The 27,801-nt window shown below is 41.9% G+C and overlaps 1 protein-coding gene across 6 annotated transcripts in view; it reads left to right on the top strand.

The window, feature by feature from the left end:
- tnr (tenascin R (restrictin, janusin)) overlaps positions 1–27,801 on the top strand; it is a 224,754-nt gene that overhangs the window by 133,749 nt on the left and 63,204 nt on the right. For all 6 annotated transcript variants that reach the window (XM_034234509.1, XM_034234508.1, XM_034234506.1 and 3 more), the window contains 2 exons: positions 291–453; positions 2,903–3,379. In XM_034234509.1, coding sequence (XP_034090400.1) covers positions 291–453; positions 2,903–3,379 — 640 coding nt within the window. The remainder of the gene's footprint in view (positions 1–290; positions 454–2,902; positions 3,380–27,801) is intronic.

The following is a 27,801-nucleotide window of genomic DNA, read 5'->3' as shown; positions in this document are numbered from 1 at the left end:
TTCATTGGATTTGCTCAAATTAGCGATGCCTCCTTTTATCCTTGCTGTTGGAAAGGGTTGAATTATTTTCTAGAAATATTTTCATTCTTTTGATATTAAACCATGAAAGCTGATGGTAAGTTGGTTAATTATTCTGCCTCGTTTTGAATATACCAGACTAAAGGAAAGTGTCTGATACTCAAAATAATTCACAGAATCCTCCTTAACCCATTACTGTGAATTAAATAAGCTTATTCAATGCTGTTAAGTGACAAAATGCACTTCTTAACCAAACAATTGTTCTACTTCAGGTGACATTCACTCACCGCATCAACATCCCAAAGGCTGCATGTGGTTGTACGGCAACAACCACAATTCAGCAACTTGCTATCAGGGTGGAGATGCTGGAGAGAGAAGTGTCCCTGCTCAGAGCTCAGTGCGGCTCTGGGTGCTGTGGGGAGAGCTCAGCCATGGGTGAGAACTGTTTAACAATGACAAACATGTACAAGGATTCTGGAAGCTGGAGGATGTTGTTTTTGGAAAATATAAGCTATTTGACCTGAGATATTTGCAGATAAATCCCTTTGGTATCAACCATTAGGCATTTGAATATTAAAAAGCTTCAAAACTCACATCTGGCAAATCGAAAAAGACCGGTAGTATAAGTAAAATATATAGAAAAAACAGCTTATGGGGGAGACAGACGGCAGCAGAATATTGATGCTTGAGGGTTATTGTTTTTCTTCACACACAGTCTCGGTCTAAAAGCTGTGTAGAACCCTTTGCGACTGGTAAGAATTTAGTTCACTATTCAGAAGATGCCGGTATTATAATATGAGCTGATTATAATGGATAGAGTTATAGGATATATTATGGTTAAAGGATCTGCTCCATTGACACCATCACCCTATTCAAATATTTCCTGAAAACGCTCAATCTCTTCTGTGGGAATATGATTATCTCCTGCAGTCAGGATGTGAATCAGAATGAGGATGAAATGTTCAGCTGTGGAGGACGGCGGCTGGATGGAAATGCATGAAATGAGACAGCTTTTCATCGATGTCTTGACTTCTGTTTCTTCCATCAAAGAGGGATAGGACTTTTTCTGGATATCAAGATGGAAAAGATTCGATGTGTTCATTTCTAATTTTAACTAATCATTTAACCCTAACACTGATTCCTTTTCGATTTAAAGGTCTCCTATTATACTATTTTTCATCAATATTATATGTTTCAGATATATACAAAACATGTCTCTGAAGTGTTTGGCTCAAAATACCAAACAGATCATGCATTGTAGCATCCCATAATCCCCTCTGTTTCAGCCCTGTTTCAAAAGTGCTGATTCTGGGTCTTACTTTAGATGAAAATAAGGAGCCACTCCCCACGCCCCTCTGAGAGAGATTTGGTTAAAAAAAAACACAATGGTGCTCTAGGACACTGGTTCTCAAACTTTTTTCAATAATGTACCCCCTTTGAAAAATACATTCAGCCAAGTACCCCTGATCAGCGCAAAAAAAATTGTTAGGGAAAAAATGCCTATATAAAGAGGTACAGTACAGCGCTGCACCATCAGTGTCTGATTTATACAACAACAACATTGTATCTGAGAAACACTTAAATGCTACATTTCAAATGTTTACAATCCATCACTAAATTCATGGCAAACCAATTTTAACATCATGCAATAACACAGAGACGACATTAGTTGCATTGAACTGATCTTTTTAATAAGTTGTACTTACAATGTAGTGAAACATGGGCACGTGCTTCACTGAGGACCTTTGTCATGCTGACAGGGAGGCACCCTGCAGTTATTACACTTCTCGTTTTGAAATATGTGTAACTCTGTTAATATAAAACCCACACTGCTCAAATTTCGTTACTTTTCCTAAAATTATTATATTTATTTATTTTGGGGCGTGGGGAATGAAGAGAAACAAATATGAGCATTTTATGAGCATGGGATTTAGACCCCTCATATAAACAAATGCATAATGCTGCGCTATACTTTGCGGCCACACGCCGTTGCAAAGCAACGCTTATTGTTTAGGTCCTTTGATAGGCAGGCAGTCATATCATTAACTAGAACTAGCTAGATCTGATAGATTTGGACATAAACGCGAGTGAAGTCTAACCGGACACGAGGGAGAGAGAGAGATCAGATCAGCTGCTGCTGACGGAGAACATGCAGCTCTGCATGATCACAGCTCCGTCCGCTGTGACGGACCGTTGAGCGGAACAAAATACACTAAGAGTTAGACCTAACACACTTAGCTAGTTTATCTACTCTGGAACTAGCTAAACTAGTTATAAATATATTTATTCTTTACTGTCGGGTCACTTATTACAGGTTCAGCGAGCTGCACGAGACTGACGGGCTGTCAGGAGAGGGAGAGGAAAAGAGAGCACCCCGTTTATTGTTCCCATTTTATTATCCAGAATTACTGTAAACTTTTGAAGAAAGTAGTTAAACTACTATTAGTAGTTTGTTTAAATGCATTAATTACGTTTTTTTTTCATTAACATAAAATAAATCTCACGTACCCCCTGCAGTACTCCAACGTACCCCTAGGGGTCCGCGTACCCTCATTTGAGAACCACTGCTCTAGGAGGAGATTCAGGTGATAAGAGGGGGGGGGGGGGGGGTTACCTTGGTTGGTGATTGGCTAATGGTTACACAAGCCAATAAAAACGTTATGACATCATAAAGTGGCCAAAATCAGATTTTCAGACAGATTTTTATATAAATGGATCAGGACAAAAAGTGAGCAAATATATTTTCCCGAAACTTTCAGAATCTCTTTACACAGAGGGGACACTTGTTTCTGTATAAAAGACATGAAAACGTGGATTTTGCATAATAGGTGACCTTTAATTTTACTTTGATATTTGAATAAAGCGTTTTTTGTTTTTTTTAAAGGTCATTTGGACTTTCTGCCAGGCTGCAGCGGCCATGGCAGCTTCAGCTTTGACATGTGCGGCTGCATCTGTGAGGAAGGCTGGGCCGGCAAAAACTGCTCCGAGTCCCGCTGCCCGGACGACTGCTCCAACCAGGGTGTGTGTGTGGAGGGGGAGTGTGTGTGCGACCGTGACTTTGGAGGCGACAACTGCTCAGAGCCGCGGTGCCCTTCAGACTGCTCGGGTCGCGGGCTCTGTATCGATGGAGAGTGTGTCTGTGAAGAGTCCTTCACCGGCGAAGACTGCATGGTGGGCAGGTGTCTGAACGACTGCTCGGACCAGGGGCAGTGCGTCAACGGGACGTGCCAGTGCAGGCCGGGGTACGTGGGGGAGGACTGCTCCATGGTCTATTGCGCCAACAACTGCAGCAAGAAGGGAGTCTGCAAGGAGGGATTCTGTGAGTGCCAGGATGGCTTCGCAGGAGATGACTGCAACTCTGGTAGGCTATTAATTTTTATCAATTTAGTCAGTTTGATCCTCTTGTCAGACATTTGGGGTTCAATTTCCCAACATGGAAACTCCCTTAACAATTGCTCAGAAAACTCAAAGACAACACTTAAAGACATGCTACTTTGTGCCTGTGACTTAAAGGGGACCTATCATGCAAAATGCACTTTTGTACGTCTTTTATACATGAATATGTGTCCCCGGTGTTCCAGGGAACTCACCAAGTGTCAGAAAACACAACCCTCTCTATTTTCCTCCATACCCACATCTCTAAAAAAGGGGCTGCAACAGATCTGATACAGACTGATCCAGATTTGAACATTTTACTGACGTCAGTAAAGTGGCGCTACGGCTATTGGTCAATTCTCCACCTATCAGGGGGATGTGGAGTTGGGCTACGGCCGGCCATTGCTGCTCGAAAGCGCTGGAGACACTGTAGTACATATACCAGGCCTGTAAGTGGCGCTGTAGTCTGCCACAAAAGCAGCGAAGAAGACTTCCCTTGCATGGTTGCCATGGTTGCCCTTCTGTTTATTCTCCGCTGTGGCTCTTTTTCTCCCTCCCCGAGGCAAGGTTTTTGCGCCTCCTGCTTTAAAACAAATGAATAATGACTCTATACAATCATATGTAAGGGATAATGTGCAGCGACGCAGTCATTATGGGGAAAATAACACAGACAGGCTGATCAGGAGCCCGACGCGAAGCGGAGGGATCTAGATCCGCATAAAGGCACATTATGCAATGTGCACATTATCCCGCTTATTACATGGCCACATTCTCGACAAAGTAACGACATGACTCCCAATATTAATTGAAATGCTTTTATGGATTTAGAAAATTATTTTATTGATTTAAAAAATATGTATTGATTTAAATTGACATGCATCCGCTAAGAAAAATAGTCCGTTGTTACTGTTTGAACTAACGTAGCAATGGCAGGAACTGCTTCGATAGTGTTTTTGTTTTTATATACTTGTGTTTTTATTGAGTTTTCACAACAATAATAACAGAACAACAAAACATAATACACACAAATTAGTTGTAAAATAAAGCACAATAAATACTAGTTGTCTGAAGACCTTCAATATTCACACATACCGTACAAGATTGAATTATTCATTCACTTACTCATTGGTGTCAACCATGTAAATATTCCACTTTTCCCATTTCCTATTGAATGCATTCTCTTGGATTCTCAAAACATATGTCAACTTTTCCATGACAGAAATATCTTGAACAATTTCCAGCCACTGCTCCTGAGTTGGAGCGTTCACATTAAGCCAATTTCTGGTTATAGCTTTCTTACTCGCTGCAAGTAAAACCTTAATCAAATATAGATCGCCTCCCATCACAACATCCTTAATGTTCCCAAGATACATCACCGGGCAGGTATTTGGGATTCCATAACCCAAAATAATGTTGACAACTGCATTAACCTTCTCCCAATATGACCTTATCTTTGTACAGTTCCAGAAAATGTGCGAGTGGTCAGCCTCCATGTTCCCACACAACCTCCAACACTGTTGCTGTACACCAAGTTGCCTGCTCTTTATTTTGGGTGTTGTGAAAAAGCGAGTCAGGTTCTTCCAGCAGAATTCCCTCCATACTAATGAGTTTGTGGATGTAAATTGCGTCTCGAACATTTGAAACCATTCTTCCTCTGACATTTTTATTTGTAACTCTGCTTCCCATTTTGCTTTTATGTAGATGTAGATCAGGGGTGCCCACACTTTTTTGGCTGGTGAGCTACTTTTGAAATGACCAGCTCACCGAGGTCTACCAACCAAAAATAAAATCCCAAATTGCAAGGGTTGCTGAATAACACGTGTTATTTATACATGGGATAACTAGGGCTGCAACAAACGACTCATTTGATAATCGATTAATCTATCGATTAATTAAACGATTAATCGACTATTCGGACTATTACTGTATGCCTTGCACAATTTCTCAAACGCTCTTTAGCCATCAACTTTTAGATTTAGCTTGAGGTTGTTTTAGGCATGTGGAAACTAACAATGAAGACAATAAAGATTAATACTTGATTAAAAAATACATATTATTAAATTAACAAATTGTTTACAAAATTAACATTGCTTTTTATTTAAATTAAATAAATAATATTTCACATCAAAAGAAACAACAATGTTTTAACAAATCGTATTAAATAATCTGATGACAGAACTGTAAACAGAATAGGTGAAACTTTAACAAAATAAAGAGCAACTCTGTTTCCTCTAATCATTAACCCATGTTTGTATAATTGAGTTAACTCCGTGTGTTGCTGCTAGCATACATAACACCTGACGTGGAAACGTTACTCGTGGATGGGGCTACAGAGCTGCTAGAAAGACAGTCGAACCCGGTGCATTCCTCCGTCTGAATGTGGTGCACTTTTGCTAAATGTTTAGACACATTGCTCGTGTTACCGCCCTCACATGCTAAACACTCTTGGTAACGAGCATTGTCCACCTCAAGACGGGTAACATTTAACCACACCTTGGAGCGCTTCTCTCCGCCATCCCCGCCGTGTATTGCTGCATGGAGCAGCTGCGTGTGTGTAAACTGCCCCGCCCCCTCGCACACAGACAGGGGAGCGAGAGATCTCGTCTCGATTGGAAAGATAAAAAATACACCGACCATAGACGCATTTGTTTGTCTTTTTGCATATTAGAAACGAGTTGGCGACACTAAGACTGCGAGATAATGTTTGTGTAGCAATAATACATGACCTTTCTCAACTCGCTACTCGGAGGGAAGTCGTTGTCATATGCCTTGTGAACACTCCGATAATGCCTCTCCACGTTACCTTTCTTTGGCAGAGCGACGCTTGCTTTACACATAAGGCAAATAACCTTTGAATGTGACATCACAACAAAATATTCTTCCTCCCATTCTGGGTGGAAGTGGTATGTCTTTGGCTTTTTGCTCGGTCCCGCACTCATTTTGTTGTTTGTCTGTTTAACTAATTTGAGTTTTCCCGGCACTTGACTGATTTTGTATCGCTTTGCATTCTGGGTTAACAGATTGGAAAGCGATAGGTCGCTTTTTCTGTCAATCAAGTAAACTCCTGAATTAAGTGGCAGGGAGGCCAAGGGAGGAGGGATCAAAACCTGTTTTGTCTATTTTAACGGAGCTGGATTTTTTTGTTTATGAATGACTCGCGATCTACCAGCATAGTCGACGTACTGGGCACCTCTGATGTAGATAGTCAATTCCCCCCTGTTTCCCCCCAAAGCCTGGTAGAAAGCAGAGATGATCCGAGACCCCTTCTGCTGATACGCATCCACAATCACCCCAGTTACAGTATCTAAAGATTCATCTGCATTTAGCCTTATCTCTTTTACAAAATAGTGTCTTAACTGCATGTATCTAAAACAATCCCTGTCTGTAATACCATATTTTGCCTGTAATTCCTGAAAACCCATCAATTCACCCTTTTTTGAAACCGTACACATTGCTGTTATGCCCTTTTGCACCCATTCTTTGAATGCTGGATCGTACACCCCTGGTTTAAAATTGGAATCGAATGCAAACCACCTCAGCGTGTGTATCCCTCTCTTTAATTTGTATTTTGCTACCACAACATTCCAGACCTCTAGTGTAAACGCAACTATCGTATTAATTTCACCTCTCAGAGCCTTCACCAAATTCCTATCTTCTACCAAGGCCTGAATGTGGTGACCCTGTACCTCCCTTTCCATGGCTTTCCATCCAGACTCATAATCTGGTCTACACCAGTAGGCCAAAGGTCTGAGTTGGGCTGCATAGAAGTATTCCCTAAGATTTGGTAAAGCCATTCCCCCCTTACTTTTAGGCAACTGAAGTGTCGTAAATCGTATTCTTGTTTTTTTACTATTCAAAACAAATCTAGAAATCATCCTGTCCCAGGTTATGAATTTTTTTGTGGAACATCAATTGGAAGAGACTCAAAAAAATACAGCAGCCTAGGTAGGATATTAATTTTAACGTTTGTATTCTGGCACTGAAGTCTAAAGGGAGGGTGGACCACCTTTCTACATCCTTTCGGATATTGTCATCAATTTTGTTATAATTGGCTTCAAACAGGTTGGAAAATGTTTTGGTTATAGTTACACCAAGATAAGTCATTGTTTTGGAATTCCATTTTAGGTTATGTGCATGTCTAATTTGTTGGGATGGTGAGTAATTGAATGAGAGAATTTGAGTTGTTGTTACGTTCACTTACCCTGAATAGTAACCATATGTGTCGAGTAGGTTCATCAGGTTTGGGAAACATACATCTGGTTGCTCAAGAAAAACTATAACATCTGCAAAAAGCCCAATGATATGATCTTCCCCCCCTATATTGACACCCTGCAGATCTTCACTCTGCCTTATTGCTTGCGCCAATGGTTCAACAAATAAAGCAAAGAGAATAGGAGAGAGACAGCAGCCCTGTCTAGAGCCTCTCTCCAGCTGAATCCTATTGGACAAACTCCCATTTACTTTGATCCTAGCCGTAGGTTCATGATAAATAGTCTTAAGACACCGAATTGCATTTTCATTTAAACCAAACCTCCTTAGTACTTCATATAAAAAAGACCAACTGACACTGTCAAACGCTTTTTCTGCATCCAGACTAACCAGAACCATACTTGTTCCCTTTTTATGCGCATTGTCTACAATATGGAGAGTCCTTCTGATATTGTATTGTGTTTGAGGCCCTCTAATGAATCCAGTTTGATCTTCATGAATAAGATCTGGCATAAAAGTCTCAAATCTTTTACAGATGATTGAGGTAAACAGCTTGTAGTCCACATTTAAAAGAGAAATTGGCCTATAATTTTTACAGTGGTCTTTGTCTTTGCCTTCCTTAGGCAAAATGGAAATAATTGCTTCCCTCCAAGATGGGGGAGCCCTGCCTTCTTTAAGAGTCCAATTAAAACAAGACAGAAGCAGAGGTGTTAGCTCCTTCGTGAAAGTTTTATAGAACTCGGATGGGAACCTATCGCTGCCCGGTGATTTACTGGTCTTCAGCCTACTGATTGCAGCTTCCAGCTCTTCAACTGTAAATTGCGACGTAATGGTGTCATTATGTATCTCACCTATAAATGGCAGATCAAGCGAGTTAAGAAAGTTTCTTATTGTGCTTTCATCAGCTAATGGTGGATTAGAGTAGAGTGTCTTATAGTACTCTTCAAATATTCTTTCTATCTAATCTGGCTCATACAGTAGTTGATTAGTTTGGGGGTCCTTTGTTCTATGAATTGTATTAGAGGCTTGCTGTTTGCCTATAGGCGTCTAGCCAGGAGTCTAGCTGCTTTTGAGCCTGATTCGTAATAAGACTGCTTTAAAAACCTTGTCTTTTTTTCAATTTCTCCTCTGAGGATCTCATTTATCTCCCCCTTGTTTCCTTAATTTGTTGTAATGCCGATTGATCCCCTGTAATCTTATGTTTTGTCTCCATTCCTCTCAATTTTTCTATTTTGTATTTGTATGTGGCTAGCCGGGCCTTTTTTTGTGATGCTGTTAGGGCGATCAGCTTTCCAAGGATAACAGCCTTCAAAGCATCCCACAGTATCCCAGGATCCACATGTCCATTATCATTCTCCTCTATATATATTTGTATCTCTTCCCTTAACTGTTCCACGGTCGCCTTATTATTCAAAACACCCACATTGAGCCTCCACACTGTATTCTTTTGTCTACTATTCTGATTTATTGACAAGCTAATCATATTATGATCCGAAACATCTGCCACGCCGATTTTACTCTCTGTGATCCTGTGACTTTCACCCGTATTTATTAAAAAGTAGTCAATTCTGGAGTACACAGAATGGGGTACTGAATAGTGTGTATAATCCCGTTCTAGGGGGTGAAGTTCCCTCCAAATATCAATTAGTCCCATTTCCTGCACTGACGCATTAACAAACTTGGTCAGGAGCTTCTTGCTATTTTTGTGGCTTGTAGTGTCTATGGCAGGGATGGGCAACTTTGATGGTGGTGGGGGCCACATCATTGATATACTGGCCACCAGGGGGCCGCAGATTCACTTGGAACACACACACACAAAAATTCCATGTGTTGTATGTAATTATTAACAAATATACTAAGTCTGACATCTTCATTGACATTTTACAATCAAAGGGAACATCCCCAAAAAATGGGAACATCCTCTAATAAGCTCACTAAACAAATATCAGTTCACAGAAATGTTATTTCATTTTTACAAGTGGCATGTTTGTATTGAACAGGTTATTAAACAGTGGAATACAACTATTTTAAACTATTGGAAAGCATGGAAAATGTGTGTGTATTGAGATTAACCATTAGATGACAAACACATGAAGTCATGAACACTAACCCAGACATTAGTTGTCTAACTTGAACCTAAAACACTTGTAGCCAGTCTCTGCATTCCCCTTATTCCACAATAAGGGGAATGTCAACACAGACACCTGTCAGCCCGCACTCTGCTGTTCCTCAGCACCACTCCCGCTCCCTCCCGCTGAAATTATGAATGAAAAGCGTAGTAATCATAGATAACACGGCAGGGTCCGTGACAGTTTGTTTTCATCTGATTTCAAATAAACAAAGTCTTGGTTTTAAGAATATTAAACTTGTTTCGCCAAATTCAGATGATAAAAACAACTTTTAAGATTGTAAAGGCATAATTACAAGAGGCAACTTAATGTCACAGCAGGCATAACAACAGCCGGTGTTTCTTGTGAGGGTTTCCCCGGGAAACAAACACAATACACAGAAATGCGTCACAGATTATTTCACGGTATTTGAAATCATCTACACAGCTCGCGACGTAACTAGGAGTCTAGTGGGCGGTATCAGTACTACAAGTAAAAAAAAAAAAAGTTTTTTAAAAACATTTTTTTTAATTAATTACGTTGTTTATAAATTAATCTGAGGGCCGCAAAAAGAGGAGGTGGGGGCCGCATGCGGCCCGCGGGCCGCCATTTGCCCATCCCTGGTCTATGGTATGATTCAGGACCACATTAAAATCCCCTCCACATATCAAAATACGCTCAGTCTCTAATGCAATGACGTCAAACAGATTTTTTAAAATAGATTTGTTGCTCTCTGGGGGGGCATATACATTTACCAATGTCACCACTGCATTTTCAAGCTTTCCTTTCACTAATACATATCGTCCCTCTTTGTCCTATAACTTCTTTATGGAGTTCAAATTGAACTGCATTTGAAATAAGGATAGCCACTCCCCTCTTCTGGCTAGGTTTGTACGAACTATAGAATGTATTTTTATAACCAAAGCGTTTTAATTTGTCATGCTCCTGTTGAGGCAGATGAGTTTCTTGTAAAAATAGTACTTGGGCCTTTTCTTTTTTCAATTTAGCCAGGACCTTGCTCCTTTTAACTGGATTACTCATCCCATTTACATTAAGTGACACCACTTTTATATTATTGTACGGCATTTAAATTACCCAATCCTTTGCATTCACAAAACTCCAGACAACTGAAAACTACACAGACCTGAACATCTGGCCCACATGTAGTGAACGTAGAACGTAAAAAAAAAATTGTAGACTTCCAAGGTAGGGTGATTCCTCGCCACCCTAAGTCCCCGTTGGCAGGAAGAGGGGAGAGCCTCCTCCTGGAGGGCCCCTCACTAGAGGTGAAACACGCAATCTCACGCATCCTAGTAGTCCAACGGCACCCGATAGCATTTATATAATCCAAATGAAGTCGTGACAAATATATACAGTGAATATATAATATGAATCAGTTAGTACCAGACTATTCTCATACTCTTGTAGCCTCTTCCTTACTCTGCTCGTGGTCTCTGCCCCACCTGCACTACTCTCTCCGACGCGCTGCCATGTCTTGGTCTGGTGGAGACGCTCCATCTCCGGGTACAGCTCCGAAGCGTTGCGGTCTGGTATCTCCACGGAGAAACCTCTCCTCCTCAGCTCCTGCGCTGCATCTTGAGCACTGTCGTATGTGCGTGTTCCCGAGTCCCAGTGAATGTGCATCCTGTCGAGAGGTGTCTGGAAACGTATATTTTTCTCTTTAAGGACCCTCTTTATTCCCACGTAGGCCTACTCCTTGCGCTTCAGGACGACCTCCGTTGCATAGTCGTGATCGAACGATAGACGTCGCCCTTCCATCAGTATCTTCTTTTCCCAGGCCTTTTTCAGTACCCTTTCTTTGGTGGTAAACTCCAGAAAGTTCACCACTATGGACCTTGGCGGTGCATTCCTTTCCGGTTTGCGAGCCACAGCTCGATGAGCGCGTTGTATCTGTAGGTTGGTGTCCGGTAAAGCTAGTTCAGTTTTCAAAAGTTGATCCACAAAGTCAGACATGGAGTTACCTTCCTTCTCTTCGGGTACTCCATAAATGCGCATATTATTTCTCCTGGATCGACCTTCCAAATCCACCAGTTTCCCCTGCATTCTTTCATTGATTTAATCAATGCATCTGACATAGCCATGTTTGCTGTCTCTGCCTCCTCGATTTGTTCCTCCGCTTCTTTCAGCCTAGTTTCGTGGGCCTGTGTTAGCGCGGAGTTAGCAGAAAGTTTTTGGTAAATTTCCTGCTTCATATCTTCGAGTTCAGATTTCATGTCTCCTTTGATTTCTTCTTAGAGTTTGTTTAAGTCCACTTTATGCTCAGCCCTGAAATCGCGTATTTCCTGGAGCATTGAACGCATGGTGTCTGCCGAGTCCTGTTGTGAGCTAACAGAGCTAACGGAGCTTCGAGCGTCTTCCATCTCCGGTGAGTTCTGTCTTTCTAGTTTGTCACCTTTCTTTTGACTTCTAGTTCTCTTTCCCCCTCTCATTCCAATAAAATTGCATCAATTTGTATTAGAGATCGACCGATATGGCTTTTTCAAGGCCGATACCGATTATTAGTAATCAAGGAGACCGAGAACCGATATACATTTGCAGTAAAATCAGAAAATCTTGGTGTCAAAATGTAGAATAACACAAACTCCAACACAACTCAACACAACTTCTTTGAAATGCATTTAAGCATATATTATGTTTAATTAACTTTTAAACATCTTACAACTGGTTTCCTCTCTGTGCCCTTTTCTTTAGTGCAGTCATCTGCAATGAGTTAGAGAGAGAGACAAGAAGTGGGGCTGCAGGCTGACATGCTTAACTAACAATAATGCTTAATTTATTATATCTGTCTATTACATTACATTGCATTTAGCTGACGCTTTTATCCAAAGCGACTTACAATAAGTACATTCGACCAGGAAGACACAACCTTGAAGAAAACAGAATCATATAAGTACATCAGGTTTCATAGAGCCAAACATTTCAAGTGCTACTCAACTGGCTTTAGGTAAGCCAGTCCTTTATTAGTATAAAAGTGCTTCGTTAATAGTTCTAACGCTCGAAGTGGAGTCGAAAGAGATGAGTTTTCAGTTTGCGCCGGAAGATGTGCAAGCTATCTGCCGTCCTGATGTCAATGGGGAGCTCATTCCACCATCTTGGAGCCAGGACAGCAAACCCACGTGTTTTCGCCGATGGGAACTTGGGTCCCCCTCGCAGCGAGGGCGCAACGAGTCGTTTGGCTGATGCAGAGCGTAGTGCACGCGCTGGGGTGTACAGTTTAACCATGTCCTGGATGTAGGAAGGGCCAGAACCATTCGCAGCATGGTAAGCAAGTACCAGTGTCTTGAAGTGGATTCTAGCAGTTACCGGAAGCCAGTGAAGGGAGCGGAGGAGCGGAGTGGTGTGGGAGAATTTAGGAAGGTTGAAGACCAGACGAGCCGCTGCATTCTGGATGAGCTGCAGAGGTCGGATGGCACATGCAGGTAGACCAGCCAGGAGGGAGTTGCAGTAGTCTAGGCGTGAGATGACGAGAGCCTGGACCAGAACCTGAGTTGCTTTCTGAGTCAGCTGGGGACGTATCTTCCTGATGTTGTAAAGCGTGTATCTGCAGCAACGGGTTGTAGCAGCGATGTTTGCAGTGAAGGACAGGTTGTTATCTAGGGTCACACCCAGATTCCTTGCAGTCTGAGTCAGGGAAACAACTGAGGTGCCGATGTTGATTGTTAGGTCAAGAGTGGGACAATCTTTTCCCGGGAGGAAGAGCAGCTCAGTCTTGTCAAGGTTGAGCTTGAGGTGGTGAGCAGACATCCACTGAGAGATGTCAGCTAGACAAGCAGAGATGCGTGCAACGACCTGGGTCTCTGAGCGGGGAAAGGACAGAATTAATTGGGTGTCGTCAGCGTAGCAGTGGTAAGAAAAACCATGCGGGCTAATGACTGATCCGAGCGAGTTTGTGTACAGGGAGAAGAGGAGGGGACCAAGAACAGAGCCCTGAGGGACCCCCGTAGTTAATTGACAAGGGTCGGACTCAGACCCTCTCCAAGTCACCCTGTAGGTACGGTCTTTCAGGTATGAGGTGAGGAGGGAAAGTGCAGAGCCTGAAACTCCAAGTTTTTGGAGAGTGCGAAGGAGGATCTGATGATTCACCGTGTCGAATGCAGCAGACAGGTCCAAAAGGATGATGACAGAGGAGAGGGATGCAGTTTTGGCAGTGTGCAGTTCCTCCGTGACAGCAATGAGAGCAGTTTCTGTGGAGTGACCTGCCTTGAAACCAGACTGGTGCGGATCCAGAAGGTTGTTCTGATTGAGATAACAGGAGAGTTGTTTAAAGACAGCGCGTTCAAGTGATTTAGACAGGAACGGGAGGAGAGAGACAGGCCTGTAGTTTATAACATCAGACGGGTTGAGAGTGGGTTTCTTTAGGAGAGGGTTTACTCTTGCCTCCTTGAGACTGTTTGGAAAGTGACCAGAAGTTAGAGAAGTGTTGATGAAATGGGTGAGAAACGGTAGAATATCAGGAGCGATAGTCTGAAGGAGGTTTGAAGGGATAGGGTCCAGAGGACAGGTGGTAGGGCGGGCAGAGGTAATGAGGGTAAGAACCTCACTTGGAGAGAGAGGGGAAAAAGGAGGTAAGTGTGTTGGTGGAAGGAGGGTCTGGTGACCCAGCGGTGAGTAAAGGTGAGTCAGAAAAAGAAGAGCGAATATCATCAACCTTTTTTTCAAAGTGGGTAACAAAGTCGCTTGACAGAAGTGAGGAGGGGGGAGGAGCTTTTGGAGGGTCCAAGAGGGTGGAGAAGATGGAAAATAGTTTTTTAGGATTGGAATAGGAAGATTGGATCTTATCTTGAAAGAAAGTGCTTTTTGCCTGAGAGATCAAAGCAGAGAAAGAGGAGAGGAGAGCTTGATAGGTTAGGAGGTCGTCACGGTGTTTGGATTTCCACCATTTCCGCTCTGCTGCCCTAAGGACGGTTCTATTAGCACGCAGTGCATCATTTAGCCAGGGAGCAGGAGGGGACTGACGAGCCTGCCGAGATGTGAGAGGACAGAGCGAGTCCAGAGTGGATGAGAGAGTAGAGAGGAGAGTTTCTGCAGCAGAGTTTGGAGGCAGGAGTTGGAACGAATCAGAGGAAGGGAGGGCTGAGAGCACCGACGAGGCAAAGGGGGAGAGGGAGCGAAGGTTACGGCGTACAAGTGTAGGATGGGAAGAGATTAGTTTGTTATGTTTGGAAAGGGATAGAGAGAATGAAATGAAGAAGTGATCGGATGTGTGGAGCGGGTTTACAGAGAGGTTAGAAGTAGCGCAGTTCCTTGAGAATATGAGATCAAGGACATTGCCAGCTTTATGAGTTGGTGGGGATGGAGACAGTGAGAAAGCAAAGGCGGTTAACAGAGATGTTAGTTCGTCTATCTTCCCCGTCTGGAGGTTGCAGTCTCCGAGAAGTACAGCGGGAGGACCAGTTTCAGGGATGAGTGAGAGGAGATTATCTAATTCCTCCAAGAGGTCCCCCAAGGCACCTGGTGGACGGTAGAGAACAACAATGGTTAACTGTATAGGATGGGTTACTGTGACGGCATGGAACTCAAAGGTGGAAGGAGTGAAGTTAGGTAGCTTGAAGAGGGAAAAGCTCCATTTGGGAGAGAGCAGGAGACCAGTGCCACCTCCTCTGCCAGTGGGTCTGGGTGTATGGGAGAAGGAATAGAGAGAGAGCTGCTGGGGTGGATGTGTTGGATGGAGTAATCCAGGTCTCAGTGAGAGCAAGGAAATCCAGAGACTGCAGGGAGGCGTAGCCAGAGATGAAGTCAGCCTTAGGAACAGCTGACTGGCAGTTCCACAGGCCAACTGAAACTAGATGTTGGATCTCAGTGGAGCACGTGGGATAGACGAGAGCAGGCCGGTTATATCGATTACGAGATACACGGGGCCAGTGATAATTGCGAGAAGACACATGAACAGGAATGGAGAAAATACACATGATTATAGCATGAGGGGCTAAACAACAAAATAAAATGAAACAAAATAGAAAATAAAAACACCAGCGATACTTAGCTCAATCAAAGTAGGATTTGCCTCCTCTTTGCCTCCCTCGTGACTCCTGTAGGACTCCAATGTCTTTGTCAGTCTTACTCCTGTAGGACTCCAATGTCTTCGGCTGTCTGACGCTGAAGCTGACGCTCCAGGAAAGTGATACCTAAAAATGGACACCTGATTGCTCAGTTCTCACAGCTGTAGGGGCACGCCCCTCTAATTAGTTAACTATCTACAGCTGATGGGCGACAATAGACTGGCCCTGCCTATATTAATAATGCAGGCTTGAGTGCTGAGACCTGTGAAGCAGGTTTCGCCTGAGCAGATCTGAGATTTAAAATCTCTCAAAAGCGATTTAGCCGTTTAAGGTACAATAACAATTATACAGAGTCGAATAAATGAAACCGAGAAGTCTAATTAAACAAGAATATAACTTACAGTCGTTGCTGCGTCAATAGGTAATGTCGTCACCGGGTCCAGATGCACACTGAGTTCATCAGTGTGCGTCTATCTAGCATAAAATCCCAATAAGCTGCTAGCAACTGCAAAACACTAGTGCTAGCTAATGTTTTGCCAACTATTAAAAGTGAGGCTATTACAGTAGACCTAACGTTAGTCCAGGGTTGCCAACTTTGGGTACCTGGCTGGAGTGAGATTTTGATATCATGGGTTTAATTACACATCTGCACACGAAATGACTGCTATCGTGTCAGCAGTGGGACCTTAGCATATATATAGGATATACATATACAAATACACAATATTGGACACAGACTACAAAGGGGCAAAGGGCACACAGTTTAATTCACTAATGAAAATCAAACACATCTTTGTTTCCACTGTTTTATTGTGTGCCTGTCGCAATAAGCAATTAATTGACTTATCGGCTCCTGAGTGTTTTTGTTGGGTAATCTATGGTAGGGCTAACCCATACAGTGGTGGGGCTCAAGTCAGTATTTGCAATGTAATTACATACACGCTATATCGCCCCCTTGACAGTGAAACGCCACGCGTGAGGTTTCTATTATTTCCCTGTCTCAATCCTAATTGAACTGTATGAAATAAAAAGGCACATTTGTCTTGTAGTAAATAAAAAGGACGACCTGGAGCCAATCCTGCAATTTACCCACAAGTGAAAGAGTTGACATGCTGAAAACCCAACCCCTGCAGGGGGGTCTGGGGGGATTCTCCCCCAGGAGATTTTTTGAAATACTAACATAAAATACACATTCTGGTACTCTCGAGAAAAAAAAAATACATCTATTACTACACGACATATTTAAATGAAGCTGAACCTGCTGCTCCTCACAGAGAGAAGAGGGAAGAGGCTGTGTGAATTACTTTACATTGTCGATAAAGGTGGATAGCCCCCATTGTTCTGTGTGTCAAAATGGAAGACAGCCCACACACCTACCAATCATCAAACCGTGGGGTCTTATTTCATTACGTGTTGATTTCTATCAACACGTAATGGTGTATCGATGTATATAGAGATGTACTACAGCAAAAGTATTCTCCGTCGGGACTTCCTGCAACAACACCACGCCGTTATCTTGATTCTGATTGGCCAGAAGACATTATCAAAGATGTTCTATTGAGAAGACGATCACTGCGTGACAACAGTTTTCAAAACCGTTTCTAGTCTTCGGTATTCTTGTTTTGGCGTGAGAATAGTTTGGGCAGCGTGAGTGCGTGATATTGAGAGTGAAAGCGTGTGTCACACGCCAGATGCGTGAAAGTTGGCAACCCTGCGTTAGTCTAGTAGCCTCACTTCTAATATTTTGCTAAACATTTACTAGATACATGTTGGCTAGCTAATGAGCTTCACATATCAACCTGAAAAACTGCGAGGCTCCACTCGCAGAGAAACGGTCACATCAGAGCCAAAGTTTTATCGGGAATTTGATAAAAAAAAGGCTGATACCGATAATCGGTCAAATGCGGAATATCGGCATATTACTAGGCGAGTTAAGGGGGTTGATTTCCAATCGCTATCAAGAGCTCAAAATTAAGCAGCCATCTCACTCGCCTTGCTCACCGAAAGTCTCGATAGTGTTTTTGAGGAGCTTTTTGATTACAGATTTGAAAATATCGTTGCTTGCTTTAAAAGTAGCACAATTCATTATGTCAAACCTTGGAAAGTATCTAGATATCCCTGCCCTAATACCAAAGTAACTGGCAACTGAATATGTGTCGCCGTTTGATGTCTATGTCTGGACCGCTGCGTAAAAAGGAGGGTTTCTGCCCCATTACTTCTCTTCTTACTTCTATAAGAATAAAACACGGTGGACGGAGATCTCTTTTTCTCCCCCTCTTCTCCCCGCTGCAGCCTAGCAGCTGATCTCAGAGCACGCTCCCCTCTCCTGCAGGGGGGCGTGGTCAGTTGCAGCTCACTGGAAAGAGCAAATAGAGCGAAATGAGGCATGACTAAAATGCAGGATCTTTTTGGTATTTTGAAAAAACAACTATATTTATATACTTTATATAGGTATGGCCCTACAATATATTGTTCAAATATAGCATGATAGGTCCACTTTAAGTTTGTCATTGCCATATCTACACTGTAGCGAATGTGCACATGACAATAAAGCCTTGAATCTTGAATTGACCTTCAGACGGATCAGTTTGATCTTTTTGTGCGATCAGGTGTCTTTATAATAAAGCTGCAACATTAGATGGGATTTCTATATTACCAAGGCAACTTACTGTCATGTGATGAACTATTCTTTCCAGCACAAAATATATTACAGAAACTTTAAATACATGACAGTGGGTAATGGCATTCATGTTCCATGGAGTGCTGAGAGTTTGTACAAAGATAACAGCTACAGCGGGGGATTTCATTTATCGCCACACTATTGAGGAAATAATGGGAGAAATTAATCTTACAGCCGAGTGTAGTGTTTAGATAGAATGTAAACCGTCTTATAAATTATGCTCCATGAATCTTGTTGGCCTCTCTGAACCCTACCGAGCAGCTAAGGAGATCTGAGCAATAGATATATTAATGCAAAGTTCTCTCTTACTCTCTGCTACAGCAGTTAGGTACATCAGATCTGAAAACTCAGGCCCATAATTTTAAGCATCTTGCAGCCCTTAAAAACATCCGCTTCAAATCCAAGTGGCGGGACGCTTGACTTGCTGGACAGCAGAAGGTATGACAACACTAAATTGTCAAAAGTCACATTCATCCGACCAGAGAGCTGTCACATTCACTGCAGCTGAGACAGTTTTTCACCTTTTGTTCTCACCCAACTTTTCACACCAAAATAACAGATGCTCCTCTCCCTTCTAAAGCTGCTGTCAACAACATGAAGGATGATGACAGGCAGAAGAGTGAGTAGGAGAAACACAGACACGGCAACTCGTATTACTGAGGCTCATTCTTACGTGCTGCCCTCCCCTTTAATATCCATACCTAGTGAGGGGGTCCGAATTGCTTATTTCTTCCCAATTAGAGGCTAAAATAGCCAATGCTTGTAGCGGATAGTTTTCTGAATACAAAACGAAGTAGTTCAATTACCAGAGACCTGTAGGGTGACAGGCTTAAGTGTTTCATGTTATCAAAAGCTGAAGAAAGCGGGATGTATTTTTTGCCTCAATTATGGTGGCCTATATTCTTCCAGTGTGAGAAATAATGGAGGCTGTTGAATTTAAATGGGATGTTTCGGGCGTATGGGAAGATACAGTACATCTTTACATACAAATATGTCCACACACAAATCAAAGATCAGCTTTTGCTATAGTGTAGTAGTGTTTCATCTTGACGGCAGAGAAACTCCACAATCATTTCAATGTGACCTGATTCTTCAGTTGCAAAAGTGGCGAGTACATCACCAGAGTGCTCGTGGTGACAACTGACATTTACAATCTGCACATACAGTACTGTAGTGGGGGGTCTCAGCGCTGTGCATGCACTCAGGAGGTTTTCCTCAAACTGTGGAGTCTTTACATTCATAGTAGGATTGTTATAACATCTAAAAATGCCTTTTGTTAACTAATAAAACTGTATCACTGACAAAAAATGTAGAGAGATTCCTAAATATCCTTTAGGAAAAATACATGCTAGCAAATTCACACCCCTCTGCATTTGAAATAGTTTGCAACTAATATAACCAGTGCATTTGTAACATCCCGGTAATGCAGATAAGCATTTCAACACGTCATTTGTTAAGAATAATTATAATAATGTTTGGCTGAAGGGATACAGTCAGTACTCGAGTTGAGGGGGGATGAGGGGGAATGGCATCCCCCCTGAAATAAAAACGGTCAAAATCATCCCCCTTCTAAAACTGCCATTCCCCCTTTCCATTCCTTATGTAATTTTATCAATGAACGTGGCACTGGTATTACTGCTATTTCAACATAAATGTTGCGCATTTTGAGTAAAATACTGTGGGCGAAGAGGAGCACGCACACACGCAATGACATTTTTACCAAGTCACTGACGCTATACTATGCGAGTGCCCTAGAGGGCGCCGTGATGCGCCTGTTTGATCGATGCCAGAAGCGCAGGTAACGGTCATCACAAGAGGCGCGTTCACACCGCAGTACTTTTCCCACTTTAGTTCCGATATAGTTCCGAAATGTTGCGTTCACACCAAAAAGAGCCGGAACTAAAATTAGTTCATGAGAACCTTTTCACCCCCTTTTCCGTCCCTGCTAGAGAGCAGGGACTTTCGTGGGAGAAAAAGGTTCCTATGTCTGATTGGCTGGGCGGATTGCAAACCACGACCCGTAAAACTCCCAAAAAGTTTTGTGAAGTCGCCATTTTATTATCCTTGCATTAGCATTATTAGCATTAGCCCAGCGCAGAAACGCAGAGAGACTAACTTATGGCAACACAAAATAAAACATGGGAGCGGTGGAGATGAGGAGGTGTCGGCGTTCTGGCGATTTACTCTGAAGGCTTCAGTAGAAGCTGCTGGGAGTCCCAGCAGCTTCTACTGAAGCCAGTCCCCAACTCCGGGGACTTCCGGCCGGGGACTGCCCGGGGGACTTCACGGCAGTATACGCCGTGAAGTGGTTTGCGGCCTGCCAGTAAACCCAAAGCAGAAGAAGAAGAAGTGACGTCAGCGGCTTCATTTGCCTAACGGCCCGTCTACACTACAGGCATCAACAAATCTTGAAGCTGGGCATGTCTGAGGCTTGGCGATTTCTCGCGCCCAAGGCCTATATGCCCTGGCTGCGGAACGTGGAATGGGGCGGGGTCGGATGTGGGCGGGGTCGGACGTCCGACCCCTCCTCCGCCCCTCTCCTATAGGCCCTGGCTGCGGAACGCGGAATGGGGCGGGGTGTATGGATATCCTAATGACACAAACAGCATCATCTGCTGGACAACTAAAATAAGTACAAATACAAATCTGCACTCGACTAAATATAATTAAAAAACTTCATACTAATTAAATGCATGAATGTATTTAAATACGTGGTATAAAAAGTCATATTTTCTATTAGTGTATTTAAGTTCATTATTTAATATTTGTTTTAATTGATATATTAGTGTATTTAAGTATATTATTTAATATTTGTTTTAATTGATTATTCATTTAGTTAGTGCTGTGCATACTCATATCTAGTCCATATATTTCAAATGATACATTGCACTGCATTTCATAGAATGATAGAAAAAGCATTTATTATTTACAACATTTATCATATAACAGAACAATCATTAAGATAACAGAACCGAAAAAGCAAATACAGTAAACATAAAAACCAAACCAAGTATACAAAAAAAAAATCTATACAACAGTGAAAGGCTTTGCTGATGCAAACATTCAACCGCGCTCTTCAAAACAGGCATGAACCTTAAGGTTTTCTTTGTCAATGCACTGCTCAAAAAACATGAAATAGTCCGACTCAAATTTGAACCTGAACATAAATGGGTCCATCCGGTCTTCCCAGCTGTCTTCGTTCCGCAGGTTGCTGGCTTCACCAAGGTTATGGAGAGCTGCTGCTCTGTCCAGTGGGGCCATGGAAAGAATTTGTGGCAGGATGACTTTATCTCCCATATTCTTTGCACCACTGAGATGCCGCCATAGCACTACTTATAAAGGGGTGCTTCTCCTACAGCAGTGGTTCTCAAACTTTTTCTGTCATTCCCCACTTTGAACAGGTGGGCCTTTTCAAGCCCCACCTGTTCCTCTTAAGCTTAATTTTTCAAGCTTAAAATTGTCAAATGTATCGTTCTATAACAGTATCCAACCTTTTTTAGGATGAGAGCTACTTTCAAAAACTAAAACTAAAAATATAGCTACTTTTACTCCTCTTTTTTGTTGCACATTTTAACATTATTATTATTATATGCTACCTTTAACCTTTGTGTGCTGCAACTGACAGTGGCTGACAGTTAACAATAGTTTGCAGCTCTTTTTGGTAGCAATACATGTATGTATGTAGTGCTTATATGCTTATAGATGCAGTATATTTACAAGGCATATTTAAGGCTATTTCTGCTGTACACCAGTATAAAGGTAATACCTCAGTTTTCTACTTGTTTACTTTTACCCTTTACTAGTATTTTAAATATGTATATTTCTACCTTGCTTGTGCATCACTTTCCTTTGGGATAAATAAAGTACCTATATATACATATGTATGTTGTCTGTTCACATGCATTTTGTTTCTTGTTCAAGTTATGCCCTAACATTGGCTTTTACCTTTATGTTTTACCGTTGCATGATTTTTTATGTGGTTAATCACCAAATGCCTTTCTGCAGTCTTATAAGAGCAGGCACTGATAAAAAGGTGAATCGGCGGACTGTAGGGGCACAGGTAAGAATGGTATGGTGTCTGAGGAAGAACACAAAATGGAATACATTCAAATCAGAGTCTACATGTATCAAATGTTGTTATTTCTTTAAGCAGATCGATTCAGTTGGTTTGTAAGAATTTAAAAACACATCAAGATGAACAATGTAGATATTCTACATCTATGGATTCTTACGAACATTTCAAGACCAAGCATGCTGCGCTAACTTATTGGTACGGCCATACAGACAACTTACAAGGTAGGAACTTGGCAGCGAATGTCTACTGGGTTGCATAATACATAATTTATTACCTTCGGTCGTTGATGATGATGATGATGATGTATAATCGTCTTCAAATGTAATAACGCGGACAAACAGACCAACTAGGTGATCACATGGTTCTTCTATCTTCTTCTTCTTCTTCTTGGCGGTAGGGAAACAGCTGATGTGTAATGTGGACTCACAAGGCGGGGTTGCGGAATGGGGCGGAGGAGGGGTCGGACGTCCGACCCCTCCTTTTATCCGACCCCGCCCCATTCCGCGTTCCGCAGCGAGGACCTTCTCCCCAAGGCGACCAATAACCAATCAGGAATCTCCCGCCCGCCCCCGGCATACAAAGCAATAGCAATGTTAAAACGAAGTAAACTGGATATAAAATCCCCAAACAGGCGAAAACCTACCAGTTTCATCCACTGTCTCTGCCACCTCCCTCCATGCCTCGCTCCTCCGGTTTGTATCCCGGTAGATGAACAGAGACTGATCATATAACACCGGGTGATTCACTACCGCTATAATGAATTTTCCCTCCATTTTTTTGAATATGAGGAAATGACCTGCTTAGTCTCTCCCAGCATACACGCAGTTTGATTGGCTAGCGCTTGTACTGTCAGATTTGCATACGCGGGATTTGATTGGCTGATGCCAAGCATCGAGCCCAGAGCCATAGAGAGATAAGAGTTACGACACTCTTTGATGTCGCCGCCAGCCGGTCACGTGGTTTATGTATGCCGGGATAGTTCAAAACGCACTTCCGTTGCAATGCTTCTCTATGGCAAAAACAGCACAAACATGGTCAAAATAGTCATAGATTAAACCAACGCTGTTATTTTTTAAAGATTGCTTTCATATTTACATGATGTGGTTACACTTTGTATGGATTGGCACTATTTATAAGTTTCGTTATTTAACGATATTTTGAGGGGAAAGTGTGGTAGCACAAGCAGGCTATGTTGCTGTCACTGCCAGGGCAGTCACGTCCGTAGTGCTAAAAGGCTCATCCTTCATTCACTGCTGTAGAGTAGCCTATTCAGTAGGCTATTATTTGTTTAAGACTGAATAATACCTTTGAAGAACAATCATTAAACTAGTGTGTATATTACAATACAAAGGAATCTATCCTAGCATGCCATCAAGCATTACAAAGTAGCGCTAGGCTAGTTGTACAGTACAGATGAGTTAACACGGAACAGTACCAGAAAAAACAAAGTACAGTCAACATGTCACATAATGAAATGTTAGTATATCCCAAAATTCAATGAAATATTTATCACAAACGCCACCTCATTTCTACTAGTGCTAGCAGTTAAGTCATATCATACAGAAAAAGCCGACTAAGGATGGCTAACACGGTCAGGTTCAGCGGATAAAAACCAAGATAACAATAAAAACACATAATCAATCTAAATCCTGCTTGTTAGTTACCCAGCATCATTGATATATAAGCTGCTAGCGATTCATTACTGAAATCTTACCTTCAAAGCTGACGAAGTCGCGCTAGCTAACTAGCAGGCAATGCTAGCTAAATTGGTTGTAACAACCAAGATAAAATATAGATAATTACGCTGTGCATATACAAATGAAGACCAGTATAAGCATCATAAAGGGCCTCTGATACAATATAGACAGTTGAAAATTCAAAAGAGTTCGATATTTCAGCAACTTACCTCTGGAACTAATCGACGCGCCGTAATGTAAGTGAATGAGGTCCAACGCCCAAATGACTATATTTTGAACTATTTCGATGTCCATACCCCGGAAGTAGGCGCAGCCATTTTTTACAACGGAGGTCTATGGGAGTGTCGTAACTCTTATCTCTCTAGGGCTCTGATCGAGCCTAAAAAGTTGAACATTGTTCAACTTTTGATGTCGATAGATGCTCGTGATGCTTGCAAAGCCATGCCATGCCATGCTCCCCACAATGCAGTTCGGCGAAGTTTAAAAATCTTCTACGTCACCCCATTCAAATGAATGGGCGAAGCGTTGAAAGCATTTTTCGATGCCTGTAGTGTAGACGGGCCGTAATCCTCCCCCAGGGACTTATTCCGGTGTGAACGCGATCTGTACTTAGTTTATGAGAACTTAAGAGTTCTCATGAACCTTTGTGGGAAAAGTACTGCGGTGTGAATGCGCCTAATGGCCAAGCGACCAGGAGGACAACGCGATCTGAGGGACTTCATATTTAAAAATACTAAAAACAACATTTCAGGTAAGTCAAGAGTCAGTAATCTTAGTCATTACTCATTACTTTAGTCACCAAAGGTGGAATCTATGGACATAAGCAGCAATAACAACTTAGTTTGGAGTTATACGTTTTTCTCTCGTGTTAGCTAGCTGGTCAGACCATAGGGGTCAGACTCAAAACTGTTGATTAAATGATACCACCAGCACCAGAAGAGCTGAAACCCCTCCTTCAAGCAGTGAACACTCTGGTCATCTCCACAGCTGAGTGTGAACGTGGGTTTAGTCAGATGAACATTTTAACCACAACTAGAAGCTCCCTAGAGGTAAAAATCATGTCAGCCTTACTTTTCATCAAGTGTTGGCCCTCCACTGAACAAGTTCAGACCAGAGGTATATGTCAAGACTTGGCTTCAAAGCCATTGCTTAGCAAACAATCCGAAAGCAAGAGCCAGAAAAATTGAGACCAAAAAACATGATTATGAAAATCTTTGGAAACTTCTATGAGATGGGGGAGAGTGGAGTAGGCAGCCATTGACAACATTGGTCCTATTTTGTATTATCTGTATAATCTTTTAATATATTTTCATATTTTGTAAACAGTTTCAATTTGCACTTAATGCTCTGTTAAAAAAAAGTAACATTGGGAATGTTAACATAACATATTTGTATTTGAACTGCAATAAAATGATGACGGATCAATATTTTTCAAATTGTTTTCCTCTAAATTTTTATGAAGTGTTTAATTTACATAATGATTTAATTAATTATAAAAATAATTAAATCAATAAGTAATAAATGTAACCCTTTAGATACCAGTTTTGATCATATACCAGTAACTGCTTTTTTGAAAAAATACACTATAATTCAATATTCTAAAAACTATTTTGATTTTATTTTTAGTATAATCAGTTGATCCATCTGAATAATAAATGAGGGACTGTTAACCTACAAGATTTGTACCATAGACTTCCATTATAATCACATGTTTGTATTCCCTCCCCCCCTTTAAATTAAAGTGAAGAAAAGATTTTGCACTAATTGTCCTCTGCATTTGACCCTAAATGTTAGTGGTGCCATGGCAGCCCGGGGACCGACTCTAATTCTGAGGTACCTTGGTCAAGAGCAATGACAGGAGTATCTGAACATCCATAACATGCATGTTGTTTTAGGAGTATACTAATTATCTTTATAGTTGGTCTCCCACCCTCGGCGGGTTATCAGCACAAATGATGTCCCCATATGATAAAATCCACCATCCCCCCTGATTTTTTTTTACAACTTGAGTACTGGATACAGTTGAACTTCAGATTCATCTTTACATATCTGATGATTTTTGTTCTACTTGGGGGAAATCCTTAAAACAGTTTGACATCACAACTCCTTGTAGACAGCTAAGAACAAGATGTGCTTAAAGGGATTACAAATAAATCAGACTTTAAGGTAGGCACGGACAACTGCTTCTGAAGTTGGACATTAGCCCAATCAAAAAGGCCAGAAACTCTCTTGAGAAATGTTGATAGGATGTAAGAATCAAGTCCTTGGTGACAATAAAGGAAATATATATCTGCATTTGAGTTACCTGGCAGGTAACAGCCTTTCATGCATCAACAGCTATGTGAGATGCTCACCGCTCCTCTATCTCTGATGTATATTAAGTAAAACGCTCCTTTGTCTAATATTTCATAAGAACCTTTTCCGAAATGCCCACTTGAGAGTTTGCCCTTCATTTTCTATAGAAGAGAAAGTCTTTACTTCCTATACCGTGGGTTATACTGTAGCTCCTTCGTTTGATTTGTTATTTCCTTCATATACGTGACGAAGCTGAGTCTAATCGATGAAATAAATCTTGCTAATTGAATGCTGCAGGATCTGTCCCCAGTGCAGGCTCACTGTTTGGAAATGAGCTAACTACTGTGTAGCATGGGCCCATCTGTGGAGAGTGTGTGGAAAGGGCTGAAACGGCTCCTAGTGTGTCCAAAGGTTCCCCTGAGACGGTCTCAGTGCAGTGCTGTAGTCCTGTATCACAGGATGTAGAGATGATGAGAGTGTGAGAGGTTGTTTATCACACTATCACACTCAATTTGCTCTTTCTCACTCTTGTTTCCCAAGTCATCCTTATTTTTCTCTCATTTAACCGTGTGTTTATGAGGCTCCTCTATTCTTGTCTTTTTTCTCCTCCTGTCTGTGAACCTGTCTTGTTTCTTCGACTCAAACTGTGTGTACCTTTTTGTCTTCTCCTCCTTTATGTCCTTCACCTGCCTTCCCCCCTCCTCCTTGTTGTTTTTGGCAGTGGGAGCTGTAAACACTCTTGTTTATGCCTCCACATTGACATTCAACACCACCTTTCAGGGCTTATGGCTTGATGATCTCTACTTCAGCCTGAGTGAATGACAGTGCTCCTCCCTATCATGTAAACACTCAGCCTCGTGTTTCCACAAGCTCTGGCTTCTTTTACTGACTGGAACACACATATACGCATTGCAGTGTGCCCTGTTTTCATGTTTTAACGTGTATGCATGAAGAAAACCAAGCGAAACAATGACAAATACTGTATAGGGATGGTGTGTGGGGTTGGCACAATAATACAAACTTTTTTAATGGTTTTTATTCTACCTTTATTGAACCTGAATGGTACAATCATGCAGAGAAAGGGGAAATATAGCAACTTGATAAGGCACTCCACTTGACTATATTTTGCCTTTCTTATTGTCAGGATACATCCATTAGTGTCCTGGTCCATTTTCCATCCATTAAAAACGAAGAGAAAGGTAAACTCTTCACAATTACTCTTTGTCAGCCCTGCCAATCCTAATTGTATCGGTGGAATGGAGAGTATGATCTCTCCCATGGGATGGGACTTACTACTAGGTGCCGCAGTCGGAAAGGACCATGG

This window comes from Gymnodraco acuticeps, unplaced genomic scaffold, assembly GCF_902827175.1.
Source record: "Gymnodraco acuticeps unplaced genomic scaffold, fGymAcu1.1, whole genome shotgun sequence".
Taxonomy (NCBI): domain Eukaryota; kingdom Metazoa; phylum Chordata; class Actinopteri; order Perciformes; family Bathydraconidae; genus Gymnodraco; species Gymnodraco acuticeps.
This window is presented reverse-complemented; position numbering and strand designations above follow the sequence as displayed.